This window comes from Danio aesculapii, chromosome 2 (assembly GCF_903798145.1).
Source record: "Danio aesculapii chromosome 2, fDanAes4.1, whole genome shotgun sequence".
In the NCBI taxonomy this organism is placed as follows: domain Eukaryota; kingdom Metazoa; phylum Chordata; class Actinopteri; order Cypriniformes; family Danionidae; genus Danio; species Danio aesculapii.
The window spans coordinates 58,731,984-58,759,429 of NC_079436.1; the positions used below are offsets into that span (position 1 = coordinate 58,731,984).

Genomic DNA, 27,446 nt, shown 5'->3' on the forward strand with positions numbered 1-27,446 from the left:
TTTAACAATTTAAGGCAGCATCAGATTTTAATGTTATTTTTCAGTGTTTATGCTCTTTATATATTTGTAAGTATAGGAAAGTACATTATAAGAAGGAAATGGCTCAATATGAAGCTCTTGGGCTGTGAACACACTATATTTCTGCTTTATGAACATAAATCTGCACATAATGATGATCAATTTGAAGTGTGAAATGTTTTTGTTGTTCTGCATTCTGAAAGATTTAAAGAAAATCCACAGATTAAAGCATTGAGTGTTTAGTCTGTCATGTTGATATGCTCTTTATTTTATTTGTTTGTTCTTCAGATCAGATAATCACAGTGTTTTAATTGGTGTGTTTGGTTTGGTTTACGACTCACTTCATTAAAGAGTAAATGAAAATACTTTGGACTCAACATTGATCATAAAGTGAGCACTGATGCTCTTTACAGTCTATAATAACGTCTATAATAATTAATCAATCACTAAATTAAATTTCATTTACTTCCCAAACACAGCTTTCATTGCAAATTTAGTGACTGTTCCCAAAATGATATGCTTATCTTCAGATCCCAGTAAGCTGGTAAAATATTGAATAAAGCCAGTTTCCACTGGTGGAGGGAACAGAAATGCTGAGAATGTCGGTGCAAAACATGCAGATGCAAAACTCATCAAAACACTGGGAAGCATTTGCAGCATCACTTTAGAGTAATCTATAGTAAGTCGTCCTTCCATTCTTTCCTTTAACTCACAAATTTCTCTTTTCTGCTTTCTTTTCCTGCTCTTCAGCTTCTTCAGAGACGCTTTAATCTGCTCCATTTTTACTGAGTTCTCCTGCTCCTTCATCTCCGCCTCCTGACGAACCCTGCGCCTAAAGCGTCTCATTTTTCTCTCTATTTCTTGCTTCTCTTTATTTAGTTTCTTGATTTTTTTCTTAATTTTTTCCTCATTTGTTTAACCATCTCAGCTTCTCCTCTCTCATCTATAATCCTCTGAGCCTGCTGCACCATCTGTGTAACCTCACTGCTGAAGTGACGGTTTTCATTCTGGATCATCAGTTCATCCACTTTCTGAAGGAGTCGTGTCACTTGTTCTCGGTTCTCAGGGTTTTTGTTGTTGAAGGCCACGAAACGGCTTCCAAATCTCCCTACAAGCTCTTGGATCTTCTGCTTTTGTCCTGAAATGAACTCTTGAATGGATCCTCCATTAAGTCTGTCAGCGTGTGTGAATATGAGGATGGTGTATCGGCTGATGTCCTCATTAAACATCTCCAGGATCTTCTGTACGGTTCGCTGCTGCTCTTCTGTGTATCTCTCTATCGGTATAACCAGAAGAAACACATGAGGACCAGGAGAACTCAAAGATAAGCAGCTGATCACTTCATGTTGAAGCTCTTCTTCTGTTAAATCGGTGTCGAAGAACCCCGGTGTGTCCACCAGCAGCAGGTTTCGTCCTTCAGTGCTTGTGTTTTCTCTCTGACACTCTTTAGTGACTGAACTCATGCTCAGATCATCATTGAAGCGTTTCTCTCCCAGGATTGTGTTCCCGGTTGCGCTTTTCCCTGCGCCGGTTTTTCCCAGCAGAACCAGACGCAGAACATTCTGTGAACAAGCATCTTCGTTACTCTCATTATTGTCAGTTCTCTCAGCTGAGATTCTGTTTGACCACCGGCGACTATATCCTCCTGAGAAAAACAAAGTCAATCAGCAATTACTGTTTGGCTCACCACACATGAAAAATACTACAGTAATATGTAGTAAACACTGTAGTGTTTATAACCAAACTAGTAAAACGTATACTATATAGTATTTATTACAACTCTTTCTTATTGAATGCTCCTGCATACTGTAGTATTAACTAGTGAACTGATAAACTGTAATAAATACTGTACTATACTTTAGCTTTACTACAGTAAACTGTTGTGTACTCTAGTTTATTATACCCTATTTGTAGAACATTACAGTATTGATCATTTGTTTACATTGCTGTAGTTGCTGTTACCATAGCAACTATAGAATCACCACAGCAGATTAATTCCAGTGCTTTACTATATTAAGATTCATAAGCACTACAGTTAAGCAGTGTGCGGTTCATATATAAGAATAACAGCACAGATTTACCCTCAAACAACACATGTGCACTTTATCCAGGCTTTTCTAAACAAACATATCAAAGCAAATAAAATATAAGTTGACACTGAATACAAAATAATATTAAAATATACAGTAATAATGTGAATAAACCTACCTTCGTTGCTCATGTTCCCTCAGTCTGTCAGGTGTGTTTGTACTGTAACCTGTTTGTGGACTGGTTTATGATAGGCTGGACTTACTGAACACAATAAAATCACTGTTGTCCAGATACACGGCTGAACTCAACCCAGGAAAACAATACGAATCAATAGAAAACAAACAAAACTATTATTAGCCGTATTGACTTAGCCATCTGAAGCCAAACTCGAATGAACTGCTGTTCACGCCTGATTATCTTTACTAAATGCGACACTGGATCACAAAACATCAGTGTTCAGTTGTGAAAATTAGGATTTATAAATCACATGATAAAAGCCAAATAAACTAGATTGCTATCGATGTATACTTTGCAAGGATAATAATCTGAGATTTTGTACAATTGTAAATATTGAGAAAAAAAATGACCTATAAAGTTAATATATACATATATATGGGCTGCACAGTGGGTAGCACTGACGCCTCACAGCAAGAAGGTCACTGGTTCGGCGGGTCAGTTGATGTTTCTGTGTGGAGTTTGCATGTTCTCCCCGTGTTGGCGTGGGTTTCCTCCTGGTGCTCCGGTTTCCCCCACAGTCCAAACACATGTGCTATAGGGGAATTGATCAACTAAATTGGCCGTAGTGTATGAGTATGTGTGTATGGGTGTTTCCCAGTGATGGGTTGCAGCTGGAAAGGCATCCGCTGCATAAACATATGCTGGATAAGTTGGCGGTTCATTCCGCTGTGGCGACCCCTGATAAAAAACGGTAATAAGCCGAAAAGAAAATGAATGAATGAATGAATACTACAGTATGCTGGAGCATTCATTAAGGAAGAGTTGTAGATACTAAACTGTATACACTTTACTATAGTGCTTCAAAAACACTAGTATTTACTATATTTCATTCCACTGTGCAAAATAAGCTGCTTTATGCATTTAATAGCTTATACTTTAACTGCACAGATACAATAAAAAGAAAACTAATATTAAAATCCCTTTAAATGTTAAAACCATCATTATCAAACTGCAAAAACAAACAAATAAATAAATAAAAAAATAAATACATAAATAAATAAGGATTAGGGTTGAATTAGAATGAAGAAAACTACAGTAACATACTGTGAAACCATGAAAACAGTTGGTAAAACAATATGTTTTATTGCATTTAAGCAGGAGATCATAGAAACAACTACTGTAAGTCCCACAGAGCCTGAAGTGCAATCTCAAAATTCAGGTAAAAAAAATAAAATAAAATGACATAAAGTGAGGAAAGTGCTGGAATAAAACAGCAATTCAGATCTTCAAATAACACACAAAATCACCAGACACACTCCAACATTTAGTGCAAATTTAAATCAGCATTCACCCTCATTTAACATAAATACGTGACATAAATACAGCGTCTAATAACTTAAGCTGATTTCAGTAACAGTTTTACAATATTTAAAACTCTTCACAAGAATAAAATCTCCCAATATTTAAATAATCTGTGTGTTTATCTCATGCTGGTTTCACTCAGTTTTAAATATATGACTTTTAAGACGTCTGGACTTTATAAATACACAGTAAATCAGTGGTTTAGCACGGACAGAAGCAGCAGTGCATGGCTTTGGCCTCTATTATTATTATTATTATTATTAAAGAGAAAGTTCACCCAAATATTACAATTATGATTTACTCACCCTCGAGAAGTCCTTGATGTTCATGACTTTCTTCAAATCCAATCTGAGTTATGAAAATATAATAATCTTTGGATTCTCTATTTGGGTAATGTTATCAGCACTCCAAAATAATGCAATAAAAGCACACACATACACAATAAAAACCACCCCACACAACTCCATCGAGCGAATAAAGCTCTCCTCTAGTGAACCCAAGTGTCTTTGTAAGAAAAACATCCATATTTTAAGCTTCAGAGATCATTTTGCTTCAGAAAGCTCCATTCAGAATGGTTTTGTTTTGTTTTGAGCTGTATTTTGTGCTGCATTAGCGCCCCCAGCAGGACAGGAGTGAGTGTTTATATCTCTCATCACCGCACTTCTGCATTTGTTATAGATTAAAAAAACAAAGGGTTCGGTGGAGGTTTAATACTAATTGGAAAACTATTTGATCATATTTAAAAATATGCTGTTAAATAATCTGTACAACTCTTTGCATCCCCTTCATGATGATTAATGTGCTGTTTTGTCTTTGATATTATTAATATTATTACTTTCATGTTACAACATGCATGACTTCAGACTATGCAGTTATTGAATTTGACCCTAATTGTTTTGTTAAGCTGCAATGGGATGTTCAGATCTTTTTTTTCTGTTTTATTATATGTACATTTTCTATTCCTTCAATATGAAAAGAAACGCACTCCAGTCCAGCAGGTGGCACCAAAAATGCACCTCAAAAGAAGATGTTGATAGATCACTGTGTCTGGAAGTTATCTAAAATGCTTTATAAAGTTTTAAATAAGTATATTTGTCTTGCAAAAGCACATAAAATCACTAAAGGAGAGTTTTATTCTCCGGTTGGCACTTTTTATAATGAGTGAATGTGCTTTATTGGATTACTTTTGGACGGTTGATAAAATCAGCTAACATTATAGAGCTGGAAAAGCACAAGCACAATAAATCTATCCGTAATTCATCATTCACCGCTTTTTCCTCGTTTATTTATGGTTATGAATTGCATTATGGGACATTTCTCTGCTCTGTTGACGTTTGATATTGAAAATTCACCCTTTTGAGTGACTTTTATTAACATTTGAAGTAGTTTAAAACAATATATTGTATAAAAAAGGAATATATATGCCTACATATATAGAAATAAGTCTGTAATAAAACAATAAGTAATGGCAGCTTATTACCAGGTTTTTGTACCGTAATTTACAACACAATTAACACTTCAAACTATTAAAAATGTCAATAAAAGTCTTGTTTTTCACACTTTTCAATATCGAAAGCTGTTGGAGGAAAGATCAAAGTCCCATAATGCAATTCAAAAGCATAAATAAACTGAAACGAATCACAAATTAAGGTTAGTTTACATATATTATTTACAGTGTAAAGATTATAAACAGCTTGGCGTCGAGTAAACCATTGGTTAATTTTAATTATTTGTGTGTGAACTAACCCTTTAAAGGGATAGTTCACCTAAAAATGAAGCTACCTCATCATTTACATTCCCTCATGTGGAATTAAACCTTTATGATTTTCTGTCAAATACAAAAGAAGATACTTTAAAGAATGCTGGCACTGCTTGACCTCCATAGTTGGACAAATAAATTGACTATGGAAGTCAATTAGTGCCAGCTACCAGCCTTTTTCACAATACCTACTGTATTGTGTTCAACTCAAATAGTTTTTAACAAATTTGAAGGGTGAGTAAAAGACGACAGAATCTGAAACTTTGAGTGAACTGTCCCTTAAAAACCTCTATTTTAAGGCTGTATCCGAAATCGCCCATTACACCCTTAATAGTGCTCTATTTAAGGGGAGTAGCCATTTTATAATGGTGTCTGAAACTGTAGTGGACGTTTTGAAGTGCACTCAATCAATCCCACAATGCACTGCAATAATGAGTGTAGAACACATGGGTATGCTAGAACATACCCATAATGCACTGTGAGAGTTTGTGCTCCAAATAAATGAATGCATCTGACCACTAGATGGCGTCTAAAGCACAATCCTATTGGTGTATGGTTCAAAAATAAAATAGGATTGAATTAAAGTAACGTTTGTATACAAGACAGAAATCTAAAGTCTTTCTTTCATTACGAATGAACCGCCAACTATTCCAGCATATGTTTTACACAGCGGATGCCCTTCCAGCTGCAACCCAGTACTGGGAAACACCCATACACACTCATACACTACGGCCAGTTTAGTTCATCAGTTCCCCTATAGCACATGTGTTTGGACTGTGGGGGAAACCAGAGCACCCGGAGGAAACCCACACCAACTGACTCAGCCGGGACTCGAACCAGCGAGTTTTATGCTGTGAGGTCACAGTGCTAACCACTGAGCCACCGTGTCACCACATGTGTTCATATTTTATATAAATAACATGTATGTGTGATACACACACCAACTTATCCAGCATATGTTTAACGCAGCGGATGCCCGTCCAGCTGCAACCCATCACTGGGAAACACCCATACACTCCCATTCACACACATACACTACGGCCAATTTAATCATTCATTTTCTTTTCAGCTTAGTCCTTTTATTAATCCGGGGTCACCGCGGCGGATTGAACCGCCAACTTATCCTGTATATGTTTTACACAGCGGATGCCCTTCCAGCTGCAACCCATCTCTGGGAAACACCCATACACACTCATTCCCACTCATACACTACGAACAATTTTAGCCTACCCAATTCACCTATACATACGCAATACAATGCACAAAGTCCCTCACTGGCTTCATTCGCTCCTTTAAGTGCACTATACTAGTCGACTACTGTAGTGAATAGTGAATGAGGGTATATGGGGGCGATTTCAGATACAGCGTAAGACATTTGAACAGGAGCTGGTTCTCTTAATAGGAATGTAAACTTCATGAAGCGTGTATGAAAGGTCTGTTTCCTAGCGTTGGTGTGTCTGAAGCGAGCGCGCACTGTAAAGAGAGACTAGTTGACTTTACTTCATCATTATAAGGTAAGGAGTATGCTGTCTTTTTTTAAGTCAACAAACTATGCGCATAATTACCAAAGTTAAGTCAATGGATTCGCTAGCTTTAAGTAAAATCAACTCAAAGTAAAGTAACTAATCGCCTTTTACAGTGTGTGTGTGTGTGTGTGTGTGTGTGTGTGTGTGTGAGAGACAACAATGGACACCAGTTTCTCCATCTGCTGATATGGTGTGTGTGTGTGTGTGTGTTATGAGCAGTGTGTGAGTGTGTTTTGGATGCGAGAGACGACTGTGGACATCAGTTTCTCCATCTGCTGATATGGTGTGTGTGTGTGTGTGTGTGTGTGTGTGTTATGAGCAGTGTGTGAGTGTGTTTTGGATGCGAGAGACGACGGTGGACACCAGTTTCTCCATCTGCTGATATGGTGTGTGTGTGTGTGTGTGTGTGTGTGTGTGTGTGTGTGTGTGTGTGTGAGAGACAACAGTGGACACTAGTTTCTCCATCTGCTGATATGGTGTGTGTGTGTGTGTGTGTGTGTGTTATGAGCATTGTGTGAGTGTGTTTTGGATGCGAGAGACGACGGTGGACACCAGTTTCTCCATCTGCTGATATGGTGTGTGTGTGTGTGTGTGTGTGTGTTATGAGCATTGTGTGAGTGTGTTTTGGATGCGAGAGACGACGGTGGACACCAGTTTCTCCATCTGCTGATATGGTGTGTGTGTGTGTGTGTGTGTGTGTGTTATGAGCAGTGTGAGAGTGTGTTTTGGATGCGAGAGACGACGGTGGACACCAGTTTCTCCATTTGCTGATATGATGTGTGTGTGTGTGTGTGTGTGTGTGTGTGTGTGTGTTATGAGCAGTGTGTGAGTGTGTTTTGGATGCGAGAGACGACGGTGGACACCAGTTTCTCCATCTGCTTGGCTCTCAGCGCTCCCGTCTCCAGCACCTCCTCATGATTGGCCTTTTTCTCGCTCTGGTAATCCATCACCGCCTGGTTGGTGATTAGAGACAGAGCCAGAACACGCATCCCACAGTGACGCGCCACGATCACCTCGTGAACTGTGCTCATGCCTGCACACACACACACACGGTTTGTACTGTACAGACTGTGTATTCCCTCCTCGCCCCCCTGAATGATTTATGATCGCAATACACAAGTTAAAGTTTACTGGTATTGCTATACTTGTGAGGACATTTGGTCCCCGTAATGTAAGGAATACAAGGTAAACAAACACACACACTCTCTCTTATATACAGACACAAACACACACACACATTCTCTGACACATTCACGCACACTCTTTCTCTCTCCGTTCACACGCTCTCCCACATTCACAGACTTGTCCACACAGGTCACATGACTGTAAACTCTTAGTAACTGACCCACGGCGTCGGCTCCGAGCAGGCGCAGCGCTCTGCACTCAGCGATGGTCTCGAAGGACGGCCCGCCCAGCACACTGTACACACCATCCCGCATGAAGACTGAGAAATCCAGCTCATCTGCCACGGCTCGCACCAGCTGCTGCAGATCACGGTCATACGCATCCGACATACACGGAAACCTGACGCCAAACCTGACCGGCACAGAGACAGCAACAATCACTCACAATATCAGCACAAAACAAACATGTAGTGTTTAATGTTATTACGCGGCTCTCTGGAATACTTGATTCTGATTGGTCAATTACGACATGCTGCAGTGTGTTATTTGCTGATTACAACTGTAATAATATGTATATATATATATATATACTCTGCTGTTCACGACTGTTTGGCGCCATCTTGTGACTGAATAATAATAATGATAATAAGCACATCAGGTGGCTCAATGGTTAGCACTGTCACCTCACAGCAAGAAGGTCGCTGGTTTGAGCCTCGGCTGGGTCAGTTGGTGTTTCTGTGTGGAGTTTGCATGTTCTCCCTGTGTTGGCGTGGGTTTCCTCCGGGTGCTCCGGTTTCCCCCACAGTCCAAACACATGCGCTATAGGGGAATTGATTAACTAAATTGGCCGTAGTGTATGTGTGTGAATGAGTGTGTATGGGTGTTTCTTAGTACTGGGTTGCATCTGTGTAAAACATTTGCTGGAGTAGTTGGCGGTTCATTCTACTGTGGCGAGCCCTAATTAATAAAGGGACTAAGTCGACAAAGAAAATGAATGAATGAATAATAAGTAGGTTAGCATATTAGCCTTATGTTTAATTACACAGCAGCTCTGATCAATGCATTGTGTCGAATAGCCAGTTTTGTGGCCAGAAGCTGTGTAATAATCAGCATAATGTACATCCAGTCGGATGTTCTTACGAGATAAACCCTTCAGCATTATATAACAGCTGTGGATTTGCCATTTATTCATATTTTGAATGAGCTTTTGTCCTCTTTTACACCAAACAATCCTTTTCTGTATCTTTATTTGTATAATAATGCATAATAAACCCATTAGGCTTACACAAGAGCAGCTGATAAAACTTAATTCACCTCATTTAGCTGTCTAGTTCAAATCTGGAGAAACGAAACCACTCATTTTTGATATTATCATAACTTTTTAAATGCTTTTTTTCCAAGTATTACATTTTTGCACTTTAAAAAAAACAATTTCTATAACTTTAAGCTCTTTTTAAGTCATTTATTCCAGCTTAAGCTGTATTCTGGACTGTATTGCTTCAATTCAATTGCCAAGATCAGGTCTTTCTCACAATATTCAGATTATTAAATGTTAAATATTGATATTAACGGCATTAATAAATATTCATATTCATACTAAATCGATATTAGCTTAGATTACTTTGTACTCATAATTTATGAAAGTCCTAGGAGCAGTGGCGGTTCAAAGGGGGGGGCAGTGCCCCCGTGTCAACAAGCTTGGCCCCCCCTCTGGCCAACCTAAATTTGGACGCTTATTTTTGTGTCAAAATGCCATGGAGAAGCGAGATCAGCCATCGGTGGCTGACTGCGGAGATTGACTGAGGTGAGGCGCTCTCTGCTTTCGCGCGCACTCGCTCACTCTGCTTTCGCGCGCACTCGCTCACTCTGTCAGTGACGGTGCTGTGCGCATCAGTTCCCCGCATTCCTCAGAATTTAAGCTCCAAATTGACACAGGTAATAGAAAGATTCAACTTCAGTCATGTTCATGTGGTGAAACTCTCAGAATGTCCACTGTTGATGATATTAGACTTCTGTTTTCAGTAGCGATTTTAACACTTAATATAGGAAATCCTCAGCTATGCAGAGGCTATTATTAATCAGAAATTGAGTGTACATAGTTTTACATTAGGAAATGCAGTCTTGAATTTATAAACAGTCAGCAAGTGCCGGAGAACAGATGCAACACATTGATCAAGTTTAGTTTTCAGTCACGCTCATGTAAAAGTAATATTCAACTCGTTTAGTTTTGCCTTTATTTGTCTGTGTTTTAGTCGTGACATACAGCACAAGTCTTACACACATGATTTTTTTACAACATGTTTTTAACATAATAATTTCACTAACTAATTTCTAATAACTACTTTTTTATCTTCCCCATGGTGACAGTCAGTGCTTAATTACATTCATTCATTCATTCATTTTCTTTTCAGCTTAGTCAATTTACTAATCAGGGGTCGCCACAGTGGAATGAACCGCCAACTGTTCCAGCACAAGTTTTACGCAGCGGATGTCCTTCCAGCTGCAACCCATTACTGGGAAGCACTTATACACACTTATTCACACACATACACTACAGACAATTTAGCCTACCCAATTCCCCTATAGCGCATGTGTTTGGACTGTGGGGGAAACCGGAGCACCCGGAGGAAACCCACACCAACACGGGGAGAACATGCAAACTCCACACAGAAACGCCAACTGACCCAGCCAAGGCTCGAACCAGCGATCTTCTTGCTGTGAGGTGACAGCATTACCTACTGCACCACCGCATCACCCAGTGCTTAATTTTTTACTAGTTATTTTGCAAGAGAGTTGTATTCAGACAAAGTCCCTTTAAGTATTCTATAGTCTGTGATTCAGATTAAAGTGTAATTTAAAGACTTTTGTTAACTAGGAAAGTTGCAATAGTTAGTCAATTTATTGTATAACTGTTTTATTGTCTAGAAAATCAAAAACTATACAGTAAATATTTCTTAAGGAGGCTAATAACACTGCCTTTAATATATTATTATTAGCCTCCTTAAGAAATATTTACTGTATAGTTTTTGATTGTCTCTATATATATATATATATACACTATTATTATATATTTTTTTTATTAAAAACTGCTTTTATTCAAGATAAACTATAAGAAATAATACTTATGACTGCAGAAGAATTATTTTTTGTTTTATAGGAAATGCTGTGAAGATCTCCTTGGTTTGTTAAAGATCACTTGGAACACATCATTTTAAATGAATGGGACGGCAAAATAAACTGACTTCAACTGTATCTGTTAAAGTTTACAGGTGCAAAAATGTGCCTTGATGTACATGCATGTTAAACCGTGTTATCCCACTACAATACAAAGTGACTTGCCAAATAAATGAACAAGGAAGATTATCTTGGGTTTAAGTCATTTAATTATGTTGTTTATGAAGACTGCAGAGTGATGCATGAAAAAAATGACTTTGAATAACTGTTAAAGTAGTTTGTGATGTATGTTTAAAGGGCACCTACGGTAAAAAATCTACTTTTTAAGCTGTTTGGACAGACATATGTGCATGTATGGTGTATAGACCATCATATTGGGGTGATATAAACACACCCAGTGCTTTTTTTTCAATTTAGCAACATAAAACGGTGGACCAATTGGAGCTGTTTTCAAATCGACCGCTACTTGACGTAGGAGAGCGGTCCCCCCACCCACCAATATTGATTGACAGGCGCGTCATCATATCCTGTTTGTTGATTCACGTCCGCCATTTTCAGCGTGAGTCGAAGCGATATCACTAAAGGAACACGCTAGCTCTATTTTTAGATGCAAGGCTCATTGGGCTCAACACAAGAGCAATATTCTCCACATTATCGCTCTAATCGGAATTATTGGTTGTGTCTTTAGGTAGGTTTGCAAACATGTGTACTTCTCATTGAGTCTACCTTATACTTCAGCCGTTTGCATTTCTCGCGATCCCAGAAGCTCCCTGTGATCTTAACTAGCATGCGTTTTAGAGTTCTAAACACAGGTTTCTATCAGGGTACACTCAAGTTGACTGCTGGGCGCCGTGGACCGCTACAGAAACCTATGTTTACAATTCAAAAATGCATGGCGCGACGATTCGGGACACTTCATGTTTCTGCCGCGCTACAGAGAGTGTCTGGTGTGCCGTGTCGCGGCTTCGAGTGGCGCATCCGGTGCCTCAGTCAAAGTTAATTCAGTGTGTGTGGTTATTAGTCTCGGTGTACAAGCTCGGCACTTGAAACTAGCACACAGCTGGCTGTAAAACTGTACAAAGACACAAATGATTTTGTACTCTCTGCTTGGTCTGTGTCAGAGTCGTACATGTACGACTGAATGTGGATCCTCTCAGTCTACCTGACTGTGTTGCAAACACAGAGCGGGTGAGCTCATGGCCCCGCCCCTTTGTTACGTTGGCGAGAAGCCGAAACTAATCTACATGTGAAGCAACACACCCCTAAATCAGCGAACTGTGGACACGCCCCCAACATGACACTTTTTAACACATTATAATAAACAAATCTGAATTGTGTTTTAAACTGAACCTAAACTGGCACACTCAGAAGAATCAGAATATTAATATTACATCATAAAAAAAGAGGTCAACTATGTGCCCTTTAAAGTGTGCCCCCTAAAAGTACAAGTGGTCCCTGCCCGGCCCCCACAGTTACTCTGGTCTGGAACGGCCACTGCCTAAGAGGCCATGCATTCAAATATTTTTTTTCTGTCTTGTTTTCTGGTGATCTGGACATAACAAAATGTTGTTTTCTCATTATCATGACTTATTTTTTATTCATTTATAAATAACTTAGAGAAAATTTTGTCCTAATCACAAAAAAACAACTATTTGTTCTGTCGAGATCATGAGAAAATTAAATTGTCGTCACGAGAAAAGAAGAGAGAAACAATATTTGAATGCATGGCCTCTTATAAAGCTTTTACTAAATTCATTCAATCATTTTCCCTTGGTTTAGTCTCTATTTCAGAGGTTGCCACAGCGGAATGAACCGCCTCTTACTAAATTAATTATGGACATGTTATTTTATGGTTGTTAAAGCCTACACAAACTAATTCCAGATCATCTTATGAACGTTGAGTCTGACCTGTCGTCATTGGCTCCTACTAGCGGGTTGTTTCCGGCGAATCCTGGAATATTGATATGATCTTTAATAATCATGATGTCGCCCACTTTAAAGTCCTGGTTGAGTCCTCCAGCAGCGTTGGTGAGTATGACGGTCTCTACACCCATCAGCTTGAACACCCGGATGGGCATGGTGGTCTACAACAACACCGAAAATGTCACAACATCACTTCATCATGTGTTTAAGCCTTGTGTACTGTTCAGATGGACTCCCCTTTGGTTATGTTGGGGACTGTTTTTGCCCCATTGACTTCCATTATGATCACATTATTTGATTGCAAAGCCATGACAGCATATAATCATGCATTCTTGATTGTTGCTTGTTTTACCTGTTGGGATTAAGAGGGACAGTGTGTCATATTTACTGCTGATCATCAGTGTGCAGCATTAACCTTTTTAGATCGGCCTGTGCTGAAGAGTTTCTGTCTGTTATATGGAGTTTAGTGGAGTGCACAAATACACTTAAGCCTAGTACACACTACATGACTTGATTTTGTGTCTTTTAATCGCTGTGGTGTTCACACTACGTAAATGATCCACGAGAGGAGGGTCACACACCACATGATCTGACAACAACTCGTTCCCCAACAGCTCAGTCCAGCTACCAAACCACAGCCAATGAAATGTTGAGGGAGGAGTCGTCAGGAAAAGCTGAACACTATTGGATGCTTGTGTGCTGATGACATCACTGACGGAGTTTCAAGCTTTCAGGGGAGCATTTAAAAACATGGTCAGTCAGCTGATGCGTCAGCGGATCAATCGCTCATCTGCAAGGTTCCAGTGGATAGATGTGGCTTTAACACTAGCACTACAGAGGCAGTCAGAGAGTTTTTAATTTCTGTAATTTAATAACTCTTTAAAATGAAACTAACATATCTATAACACCCTGACGCTTCCTGAATATCTGTGTGTTTCTAACATTGTTATTTTTTAAATTACAAAACAGTAAAGAACTGAGCATTTCTACCTTTAATTACCATATTGGTCAACATGACTGCATGCATGTCTGCTACTTTTCGCTGTGACTTTAAATATGCACGCATTTTTGCCTAGCAACTTCCTGCTAACATAAACACAACTTTCTGATAGCAAAAACATAAATTTACTTCAGGTATATCTTTCAAAACAGCATATCCTGCAGGGAAACAGCTCCTGATTACGAAAGTGGAACTGAAAGCGAGCCCCAGAGCTTTGTGTGTTCTAGTATCTTAACTACATATTTACAGGCTGTGTTACTAAAGAGATCATATTTTTAGGATAATGATGTCATCAGATATGATGATAGACATTCAAAGCTTAATTTTAATATCTCAATAAAAGTTTTGAAAGTAAATGTAACCCTGCCGGTCCTACGAAACCCAACCCGCTCCGAGCTGGTATCGAATCAGCGACCTTCAGCATGGGAGTCGGGTGCTCTACCAAGGAGGCTAAAGACCATGGCCTCTAGCATCTGTCGCTAGAGCACCTTTAGAGGTCAGAGGAGTGAGGTTACTAACTGGCCTCCATTACATAAATATGACGTGACAATATGACATCTTACATGAGAACGGTCAGAATGAGCAGTATGGTAATTCTAATAGTTACAGAACTGTAGTTCCCCTGTTAATATAGCCGACTCTCGTGTCCGTGTTAATGCAAAGCGAGTGCATCGATGGCCATTCTGGCCAATCACAGCCGTTTCTGTTGAGCTCCTGAGCACACGGTCATTCAGCTCATGCTGATATGCTCTCTCATTGGCTGCAGCTCGTCACTACATCTGACCTCACGTGGGGTCGAGTCGGCCGACTGCTCTGGAATATTCCGCATGCTAGATATTGGATTTCCGTCTGAGAGGTGTCGGGGACGCTTCAGCGAGCCTCTTTGATGTGTTGTTCAGTAGTTCACACATAAAGACTGGCGAGCACTAAGCAGCCGCAGACATCTTCCAGATCACAGCCCGATCTGTCGGCGAGCTTCTTAACTTCCAAATCGGGCTCAAATCAGGCTTAAAATCATGTAGCGTGAACTAGGCTTTACTGTGCTCTGACAGCTGAGGAGATTATTTAGATTTTCTCTGACATATCAAGATAAGTGTGCAAAGGTCTCACACACACTCACACACACTGTATTTAAATACTGATTAAAGCTACTATAGTTATTTAGTGAAGAGCAGTGAATCTATCCACTGTTCAGTTTAATAACAGAGCTGTCACTTTAAGATCGCCCAGATCTATAACGAAAGCATTCCCTTACTTTCATATCTGTTTGTGCTTATTTAAGACAAAATGATTTGTGTTTAAAATATAACACGCCAGAACAGACGTCTATTAAGTGTGCTTGTCTGGTTAAACACACACCCAAATCTAAAAGTCTCCACTTTCACTCCTCTCCAAATCGCATGTACTGAAGCTGATCTGGGAACAGTGTCTTTATACGGAGCGCGTTCATCAGTCAGCTCTGATACATGGACTGACTGATTCAGAGGCTGCATAGAAAGGGCAACGGTCGACGTATAGCTTTAATTGAAATGAAGGAGGTCTTTTATGTTCATTTCAACATGCTTTCAAGCCAAAATAAAGTGAAAACACAACTCTCTTGAACAGCTCTTGCAGTCATATCCCCTTTGAGATCGGCTCTGTGTTAACGGTACTTTCACTCTTCATAGAAAGATTAAAAATACTGGAGAAATAGGGGGAAATACGTAAACAGGATGATAGCGGATGAGAGAACAGTAAAAGACTGGAGAATCCCGACAAAAACTGGAGGGATGACAGGTATGAGACATACACACACACACTATACTCCAAATAAAAGCCAGAAACATCGCTTTTTTTGCAGTGTAACTGATGATCAACAGTACAAATGACTAATTGTCCCTCTTCCCAACAGGTAAAACCAGCAAAAATGAAGAATGCATGATTATCTGCTGTCATGGCTTTACAATCAATAAATATGATTATAATGGAAGTCAATGGGGCAAAAATAGTCCCCAACATAACCAGAGGGGAGTCCATTTTCACATGGTGTATTTTAAAACTTTCAAAGTATTTTCCTAAAATGTGTGTCAAAATAAGATTTATCAGCAGAAATGATTCCATTTGCTGAAACACAGAGAAATCTGATGCCAAATTAAGCCTCAAAATCCCCCCAGAGTGGATGAAAACGACCCAACTTCACACCTACTTTTAGCATTGTGAGGTTATTTTGGTCTGGTTTTTAACAGAGCTGATTGAGGTATGATTATGTGCGTCTGTGTGCATTTCACAGGTGCAAAGTGTGTGCTGTATTAATAAAAACACAGTAAAAGTGCCAGCGGTATTTACATTGAGCAAACAGGAGAAGCGGATGCCTGTTTTATTAGCAGGCCTTGAGGAAGTGCAGCTTCTGTTTAAAGAGCAGCATTCTTTATAGATGTTACATTGTTTCAAAGCCTTCAGAGATCAAACTAAATGTAGCAAGTTTGGAACATTCCGAATCATTTGTAGAACTTAGTTTGACCGTTTGGAAAATTAGAACACAATTCAAACACAAGTTCATATCCAGCGCTCAGCATAACTGAGTACAGCCCATTTTGAAAATGAATGTTCCTCCATTTCTCAGTGAATATAGGCAGTGTGTTTTGGTGCATTTAAACAAAGCAGATTTATTAAACACATATATTTATTACAATAATATTTTAGTCACCAAACATATTGAGAAATCGAATACAATCAAATTCAAGCAAAATATTGGGAAAAAAAATAATTACAACCTACAAAATGACCATTTATTTGCTTCTCTCGATTTTTCCTCTTCTTTAAATTTGTCTTTAATATTTTTCTACAACATATAAATTTGGCTGTACTAGTGTTTGGATCGTTATTATAAGTTATTTTGTTAGATAAGCTCCAGATTAGGCTTCAGCACTGACTAATCTAATGTATCTGCATTAATCATATGAATTTAAAAGAGAGATTAGTGAGGGGTCAACTTATATATGCTGAGCACTGTATATACTGTACATACAGTGAGTACACCTCATTTTGAAAATGAGTATTGTTATCCATTTCTCAGTGAATATAGGTCATATATTTAGCTGTATTTGAATAAAACCAATGCATTAAACAGATTTATTTATTCAAATATAATTTGGCCGCTGAACATCTTCAGAAATCAAAAATAATACATTTAAATTCAAGTGAAAAAAGTCAACACAATTTTAACATGTACATTTGGGTTACTTATTTTTAGACTGTAATCTTCGGTTATTTTGTTAGATTAGCTCCAGATTTGGCTTCAGTACTGACTAATCCAAGGTAGATGACCTCTGTGGAGTTGGCACCCCATAAAAACAAATAATCCCCAAAACTTTGCCATTCATTTGTGCTGGTTTGAGATATTAAAAATTATTTTTTTGACCATGTGACGTCACTCCCCCCCCATGTTGCTCAAATCACTCCAAATCAGCACACAGTCTGTTTGTGCTCGATTTGTGCTGGTTTGTGCCGTTAAAACAAACACTGTATCTGTTTTCATTGTTTAGATATAACCAGAATATTTCAGGAGCCGTGACGTCACTCTCCATCGCAGTTTTTCTAAATCGCACAAATCTGGTGTCATTCGTTTGTGCTGTTAAATTAAACACTGCATCTATTTTTATTGTTTGTTTTGTCATAAATGAATCACACCAGTTTTGTGCGATTTAGAGGAGAAGGGGTGGAGAGTGTTGTCGCAGCTCCTGAAATACTTTGATTAGGCAATATCTAAACAATAAAAATAGACACAGTGTTTCATTGATTTAAGCAACATGCAGTGGAAAGTGACGTCACACGGTCGAAAAAATAATGCTTAATATCTCAGACCCCAAACCAGCACAAACATTTGCTTTTTCGCACAGATGTAGCACTAACGAATGGAGGATTATTTCTTTTTATAGGGGGCAAACTTCACCGAGGTATGTAGATGCACAAATATATTACTGTAGAGCATTGTGTAGAAGTGATGTTGAACAGATTCAGGAATTTCTCACAGTATTTCCTCTAATATTTGTTCTTCTGGAGAAAGTCTTATTAGTTTTATTTCGGCTAGAATCAAAGCAGTTTTTAATTGTTTTAAAGCCATTTTAAGGTCAATATTATTAGCCCCCTTCAGCAATATTAGTTTTGGATTGTCTCCAGAACAAACCACTGTTATACAATAACTTGCCTAATTACCCTAACTTTACCCTAATTAACTTAGTGAAGCCTTTAAATGTCACTTCAAGCTGTATAGAAGTGTCTTGAAGAATATCTAGTCTAATATTATTTACTGTCATCATGACAAAGAGAAAATAAATCAGTTATTAGAGATGAGTTATTAACACTATTATGTGCAGAAATGTGTTAAAGAAATCTGCTCTCTGTTAAACAGAAATTGTGGACAGGAGGGTAAAAAAAAGTAGTTTATCATTCAATTTCATCATTTATTCCAGTGATTTTAATGATGAATTTTCAGCTTCATTACTCCAGTCTTCAGAGTCACATGATCCTTCAGAAATCACTCCAATATTCATTCGTTCATTCATTTTCTTTTCGGCTTAGTCCCTTTATTATTCTGGGGTCGCCACAGCGGAATAAACCGCCTACTTATCCAGCATTTGTTTTATGCAGAGCAACCCATCACTGGGAAACACATACACACTCATTCACACACACTTATACACTACGGACAATTTAGCCTATCCAATTCACCTGTACCACATGTCTTTGGACAGTGGAGGAAACCGGAGCACCCAGAAGAAACCCACGCGAATGCAGGGAGAACATGCAAACTCCACACAGAAACGGCAACTGACCCAGCCGAGGCTCGAACAGCACTACCTACTGTGCCACTGCGTCGCCCCACTCTAATATTCATTATTATTATTATTATTATTATTATTAGGCGATGCAGTGGCGCAGTAGGTAGTGCTGTCGCCTCACAGCAAGAAGGTCGCTGGTTCGAGCCTTGGCTGGGTTAGTGTGGAGTTTGCATGTTCTCCCTGCATTCGCGTGGGTTTCCTCCGGGTGCTCCGGTTTCCCCCACAGTCCAAACACATGTGGTACAGGTGAATTGGGTAGGCTAAATTGTCTGTAGTGTATGAGTGTGAATAAGTGTGTATGTGTTTCCCAGTGATGGGTTGCAGCTGGAAGGGTATCTGCTGCATAAAACAAATGCTGGATAAGTTGGTGGTTCATTACACTGTGGCAACCCCAGATTAATAAAGGGACTAAGCCGAAAAGAAAATGAATGAAATATTATTATTATTAATGGTAATAGTAATAAAAGCAATGGCTGGAGTAATAACTTCAGTAACTTCAAACTACATACAATAAGAAAGCAGTTATTTAATTTTTTATAAATATTTAACTATTTTTTTTACATTTAATAAATAATGCCTTGATGAACAGAAGAATTTCCTTTAAAAAAACATGACAAAAAACTGAGCCCAAACTTTTGACTGGTCGTGTATACACAGTGCTCAGCATATATAAGTTCACCCCTCACTCATCTCTCTTTTAAATTCATGTTTAATATGAAGCTCTACAATATTATATTTGTGCAGATACATTAGATTAGCCAGTACTGAAGCCAAATCTGGAGCTCATCTAACAAAATAACTCACGATAACGGTGCATAAAGTAGTACAGCCAAATTTATATGTTAAAGAAAAAGAGGAAAAATCAAGAGAAGAATTGAGTTGAAATTTTATAGGTTGTAATTTTTTTTTTTGCAATATTTTGCTTAAATTTAATTATATTGTCTTTGAATTTCTCAATATGTTTGGTGACTAAAATATAATTGTAATAAATATATCTGTTTAATAAATCTGTTTTCTTTAAATGCACCAACACACGGCCTATATTCACTGAGAAATGGAGGAACATTCATTTTCTAAATGGGCTGTGATGTAAAACGTCTCAGAGCATGTTTGTGTACTCTGCTGTTGAGTGTGTTAATGTCAAACATGTGAATCACCTTCTGAATAGCGTATCCTTCATAGAGGTGAAACCTGCCCTGCATGCAAACGCACGGCTTTCCTTTGAGTGTGCCGAACACCAGCTTTCCAGCGTGGCCGTGCACTAAAACACAAGCGGTTAGATGAGAGTGAGTTAAGGCCCGTTTACACCAAAGCATGATACTTATTTATAGTTGTTAAAATGGTGGACAGCGTTAAAGAATAGCAGAGTTCACAACACAACTACAGCGATAAAGATAGAGGAAGGATATCCTCACTTTCAGAAGGATTTTACACAGATGATGAATGATAAAACACTGACAGCCAATCAGAATCCAGTCTAAATTAAAGAGCTCGCTATGAATAAGGACATAAAATTATATCACAATATATTCTGGTGTTTAATGCAATTAATTTTGATGATAATGTATATGTATCCACCGAGAAGAGAGGACAAAAAAAGTCCTGTATCTTTAGAGCAAAGTATACATTCTCTTTAATGACACTAGAGGGCGCCATCACACATAAACTCCACAATACATTCAACCTAGGCTCATCCTGAAAACGTACCCCTGTATACATTTCTGGAGAGCGCCAAATATGTCCCAGGAGCTACGTTTTTAGCGGTTTTTGTTTTCATGAATCCACCAGAGGGCGCTGTCTATGTGTTTTGAGATCTCAAATTTCTCTTGCGAGTGCCATTCATGCCTGCTGTTCTCATATAAATCCACCAGAGGCCGCTGTCGACTGACTGACTAACTGACTGACCAATCGATTGACCCGCCCACCCCCTTCCATGAACCCAACCACAGTGTTTTAAAAAGCTATCCAGAAAAGAAAAGCCCTTGCCTGATTTTTTTACCATGTTTTAAGACTTTACCACACTTTCAACCTGTTATTAACTTGTTTATTTCATTATTTGGCTATTGTTTTTGTTTTACCTGCTTTTTGAAACTGAGGACTCGAACCCCGTCATCATGGTCAACTCCTCTCTGCGTCTCAAGTATGTCGACGTACGCAGCGAGCCACTAGACCAGGCATGGACAAACTCGATCCTCGAGGGCCGGTGTCCCTGCAGAGTTTTGCTCCAACACTAATCAAACACACCTGAACACCCTAATTAGTGTCTTCAAGATCACTAGAAAGCTACAAGCAGGTGTGTTTGATTAGGGTTGGTGCAAAACTATGCAGGGACACCGGCCCTCCAGGATCGAGTTTGCCCATCCCTGCACTAGACAAAGAGGTAACAGCGGTAAAGCCGTCCACACAGATGTAAGCGGTCAGCTAGTAAGTGTGAAAAGAAACGGTGTCTCACCGCACCGTAGAGTGTGTTTTAAAGGTGAAATGCAGGAATACGTACTTCTGGCTACATATTTTGTGACCTCCAGAAATGTATATAGGGCTACGTTTTCAGAAAGAGCCTTTGTTGTATACATTACTGAAGAAGACGTCAGCTACAGTCAGCTCTCACTGCATGAGGATAAGGAGGATAGAAAGGGATAAATAAATCAAACATGAAGGGAATAAACAAACGCTTGTGGAAATATCCGGATTATTCATGTTATCCTGGGTATTCTATAGGCATTAAAGTATATTTATAGTGCTGAGATAGCCTTAAAAGCACTTAAAATAGCATAATTTCTTCATCATTCTGTGATATTTAACAATGTTTGCTCACAAAATTAGTTATTTTAAACACTGGACTGGCATTATGAGGTGAATTCAGAATTAAAGTATGTCTCAGACATGCGAAACTGACTGATCACACTGTAATATCTGTAATAATAAATGATTTTACCGACTGATTATAGGTTTCGTCGTTATTACGATAGGTAATTTTTTACTTAGGGAGATTTAAAGCTACAGACGACACTGTGGACAAGCACACTGATGATGTTCAGCCCTCGCTTAAAAGATTATCTAGATCAAGACTATCACCGAAAACAATTGGCTATGTAGAAGCCATCCACTGTAAATTGGTGATTGGCCACAAGGTGTCAGTAGCAGACTATATAACTGTGGCTTCACTGCATGGAGGAGGAGAGAGCGTTGGTAGGAAGCACACAGTTTTGGACTGTAACGTAACTCAACGTAACTCAACGTAATAACTTAAGGTAACAGAGAAGTGTGCATATACATTAAGGAAAAGTGATGAAGTAATTCTGTTGATTGGAAAATAAAGACGTTTTTATTTTTGCATCTATTTTGCCTACGGACTCTGACTTTACGCGTTAAAACCTTGCTCACTCTACCAACAATATTGGCAATTGGAAAGCCGCTATAGGCTATACCAGGCATGGGCAAACTCGATCCTCGAGGGCCGGTGTCTCTGCAGAGTTTTGCTCCAACACTAATCAAACACACCTGAACACCCTAATTAGTGTCTTCAAGATCACTAGAAAGCTACAAGCAGGTGTGTTTGATTAGGGTTGGAGCAAAACTATGCAGGGACACCGGCCCTCCAGGATCGAGTTTGCCCATCCCTGGGCTATACCATGAGAAATTATGATAAGAATAAAATAAACTGCTGGCGCAGAGTCAAAATAAACGTGGCGCAAGAATCCAGTGCTAGTTTGAGTGTGTTTGTGTGTAAAATGCTGGAAACCTGATTGCTAAACAGATTGTCTGAGTAGATTGATTAGAGTCAGCAGATCAATAGTGTGTTCAGATGCGCTGCAGCACACTGAGACACCTGCTGGTCATAGGGGATAAAGTGCACCAATAAAAGCAGAACCTAAACATAAACAGATCATTATGGTGTGTCTGTGTGAACATAAATATAGTTATCCTTAAATTTATATTCATCATGCTTGGTGTGAACGGGCTTTTATATCAGACTGATCAGATTAGACTGATCGGTGTGCAGATAAACTCACCGGTGCTCTGGGGGAAGTTTGGGATGTCGCAGTAGTTTATGACCAGCTCATCTTTCAGCATTTTGGCCAATCCACCAAGACCAGAGCCGCAAACAATGCCCACCAGAGGGCGCTCCGGAGCTCGCTCTAACAGCCAATCAGCTGTGGCCTTACACTCCTCATAGCTGTACCTGCAACACGGCAGAGGAAAAAACAATCACTAAGGGAGGACATTTGTAGGTTTGATCGGACATGATTTTAGATTTATAGTTAACATACATTTTTATTTTTTTATTTATTACACGGCACTCTAGAATACTAGATTCTGATTGGCCAATTACAACATTCCGAAGTTATTCACTAATAACAACTGATTAAACTAATAACATCCAATACACATACTTCCAATCACCTTGTATATAGTATATATATATATATATTAGTACTATCAAACGATTAATCACAACTAAAATACAAGATTGTATTAACATAATATATAGGTATATTATAACCTATATAATATATATAAGTTGCGTGTAAGGGGGGGAAACACGTCAAACTTAATGACACATTTGAGGGAGCATGCAATCAACTCAAAGGCTGAGGAATGGGCTGTCTCGCGACATGATCTGGCACTTTCACTGAGTACATTTACATGGACACCAATACTCCGATTTTAATATGATTTAGATTCCTTATTATCCTTATTATTTGATTACCTTAAAGTCACGGACCACCGAGTCACGAAATGCGAAGATTTTTCTTTCCATTCGGCATGCGGTTTCAAATTCCATTAAAAACAAGTCGAAAGACTAAAAATTAAACATCCAAAATTGCATGAAACTCTGGAGGAAACGCTGGAGAGCCTGGTGATGCGACATTCATTGTTTTATACTGAAACTTTCCTTCTAAAAGTCCTTCCTTGGTCTTATCCATATTTCTTTGCACGTTGAACACATGTCGGCCATAACAGGAAAAAAATACTGCAACTGCATTAATTTTTTTTTACACGTTAAATATTCCAAATTAATCGCACTAATTTTGACAGCACTAATATATATATATATATATATCATATATAGTATATACATACATATGCACAAATACATTTTATACATATGAACTTTTATTTTGATGCTATTAATCGAGATTAACAGTTTGACAGCACTATTGTAATAATGTATAATATCATTTATGTTATATATTTCATGACAGGAAAACTGCTGGATGAATGTAAAAATACTACTTTAAGTTTTTTTTCCTAGGTGGTTTATTTTTTGCTTCAAGGCATATTAAATAAAACAGGTTAAAAGCATAATTTTCCAAAAAAACAATGTGCTTTAAATAAAAGATACAGCAGTTTCACTTTTTTCAGTGTATGATTCATAAACACATCAACTAACATTAACTAATGAAACCTTACTGTAAATTGCGAGTAATTAAATGAGTATTTATCAATGAGTAACAGCAGGGTTGATGGACTAACGCACAAATGACTCTGAAGAGCAGGTTTATTATAATAAATGACTCAAAGATTCTCAGATTGAATCAGACTTCACTCATCGCTGACAGTGGAAACTCCCTGATTCTCATATTTAACAGACCACCTGGAAATTCAGTTTCTTTGGAGTTATGATTTATACTTATGCAACAGAATAAAACTTAATAAATGTAATTTCTGTAAAGCACTCATCATCCAGATTTAAAATGAAAACAAATTCAGGATAGAATAACTACTGTTAGATTAACATTATACCAACCAAAGACTAACGATAGTATAATGTTATTATAACTTTATTATCAAGGTAAAATTATAATGTTAATATAACATTAGAATAACCAAAAACTATCTTATTATATCTTCAGAACAATCATAACCTAACATTAGTATAACATTAATATTATTATGATAGAATAACCCAGAACTAACATTAGAGTAACGTTATTATATCTTCAGAACAATCATAACCTAACATTAGTATAACATTAATATTATTATGATAGAATAACCCAGAACTAACATTAGAGTAACGTTATTATATCTTCAGAACAATCATAACCTAACATTAGTATAACATTAATATTATTTTGATAGAATAACCCAGAACTAACATTAGAGTAACATTATTATATCTTCAGAACAATCATAGACTTACATTAGTATAACATTAATATTATTATGATAGAATAACCCAGAAATAACATTAGAGTAACGTTATTATATCTTCAGAACAATCATAACCTAACATTAGTATAACATTAATATTATTATGATAGAATAACCCAGAAATAACATTAGAGTAACGTTATTATATCTTCAGAACAATCATAACCTAACATTAGTATAACATTAATATTATTATGATAGAATAACCCAGAACTAACATTAGAGTAACGTTATTATATCTTCAGAACAGTCATAAACTAACATTAGTATAGCATTAATATTATAATAGAATAACCCAGAACTAACATTAGAGTAACGTTATTATATCTTCAGAACAGTCATAAACTAACATTAGTATAACATTAATATTATTATGATAGAATAACCCAGAACTAACATTAGAGTAACGTTATTATATCTTCAGAACAATCATAAACTAACATTAGTATAACATTAATATTATTATGATAGAATAACCCAGAACTAACATTAGAGTAACGTTATTATATCTTCAGAACAATCATAACCTAACATTAGTATAACATTAATATTATTATGATAGAATAACCCAGAACTAACATTAGAGTAACGTTATTATATCTTCAGAACAATCATAACCTAACATTAGTATAACATTAATATTATTTTGATAGAATAACCCAGAACTAACATTAGAGTAACATTATTATATCTTCAGAACAATCATAAACTAACATTAGTATAACATTAATATTATTATGATAGAATAACCCAGAACTAACATTAGAGTAACGTTATTATATCTACGAAACAATCATAACCTAACATTAGTATAACATTAATATTATTTTGATAGAATAACCCAGAACTAACATTAGAGTAACATTATTATATCTTCAGAACAGTCATAAACTAACATTAGTATAACATTAATATTATTATGATAGAATAACCCAGAACTAACATTAGAGTAACGTTATTATATCTTCAGAACAATCATAAACTAACATTAGTATAACATTAATATTATTATGATAGAATAACCCAGAACTAACATTAGAGTAACGTTATTATATCGTCAGAACAATCATAGACTTACATTAGTATAACATTAATATTATTATGATAGAATAACCCAGAACTAACATTAGAGTAACGTTATTATATCGTCAGAACAATCATAGACTTACATTAGTATAACATTAATATTATTTTGATAGAATAACCCAGAACTAACATTAGAGTAACGTTATTATATCTTCAGAACAATCATAACCTAACATTAGTATAACATTAATATTATTTTGATAGAATAACCCAGAACTAACATTAGAGTAACGTTATTATATCTTCAGAACAATCATAACCTAACATTAGTATAACATTAATATTATTATGATAGAATAACCCAGAACTAACATTAGAGTAACGTTATTATATCTTCAGAACAATCATAACCTAACATTAGTATAGCATTAATATTATAATAGAATAACCCAGAACTAACATTAGAGTAACGTTATTATATCTTCAGAACAATCATAAACTAACATTAGTATAACATTAATATTATTATGATAGAATAACCCAGAACTAACATTAGAGTAACATTATTATATCTTCAGAACAATCATAAACTAACATTAGTATAACATTAATATTATTATGATAGAATAACCCAGAAATAACATTAGAGTAACGTTATTATATCTTCAGAACAATCATAGACTTACATTAGTATAACATTAATATTATTATGATAGAATAACCCAGAACTAACATTAGAGTAACGTTATTATATCTTCAGAACAATCATAACCTAACATTAGTATAGCATTAATATTATAATAGAATAACCCAGAACTAACATTAGAGTAACGTTATTATATCTTCAGAACAATCATAAACTAACATTAGTATAACATTAATATTATTATGATAGAATAACCCAGAACTAACATTAGAGTAACGTTATTATATCTTCAGAACAATCATAAACTAACATTAGTATAGCATTAATATTATAATAGAATAACCCAGAACTAACATTAGAGTAACGTTATATCTTAGAATAACCATAAACTATCGTTAGTATAATGCTATTATGAGATTATTATGTTATTATTATATGTTCTGGTCATTAGAATAACCAAAAACGAACATTATTGTTAACGTTTAGATTTATTTGAATGAAATGTTTTTAGATTCGTCTCCATGGTGTGTGAAAAAATGTCTGTAATTGTCCAGCAATTGTCAATACCTCTATAGAAATCTGAACAATGACACTATATGCTAATTATATAGATATGATATATATAAAGTTCAGGTTTGGATTCCACATGAATAAAATATGCACCATTTGCAACATATACTGTACAGTGCTCAGCATAAATA

At 37.0% G+C, this 27,446-nt stretch overlaps 1 protein-coding gene and 1 pseudogene across 1 annotated transcript in view; both read right to left on the reverse strand.

Moving 5' to 3' along the window:
* On the reverse strand, window positions 1-5,817 carry LOC130238931 (GTPase IMAP family member 4-like; annotated as a pseudogene).
* pnp5b (purine nucleoside phosphorylase 5b) overlaps window positions 3,350-27,446 on the reverse strand; it is a 25,408-nt gene continuing 1,311 nt past the window's right edge. The window contains exons 2-6 of the mRNA XM_056446675.1: window positions 22,928-23,097; window positions 20,072-20,175; window positions 13,080-13,255; window positions 8,219-8,409; window positions 3,350-7,906 (exon numbers count right to left, since the gene is read on the reverse strand). Of these exons, the coding sequence (XP_056302650.1) occupies window positions 7,686-7,906; window positions 8,219-8,409; window positions 13,080-13,255; window positions 20,072-20,175; window positions 22,928-23,097 (862 nt within the window). The 3' untranslated portion in view covers window positions 3,350-7,685. The remainder of the gene's footprint in view (window positions 7,907-8,218; window positions 8,410-13,079; window positions 13,256-20,071; window positions 20,176-22,927; window positions 23,098-27,446) is intronic.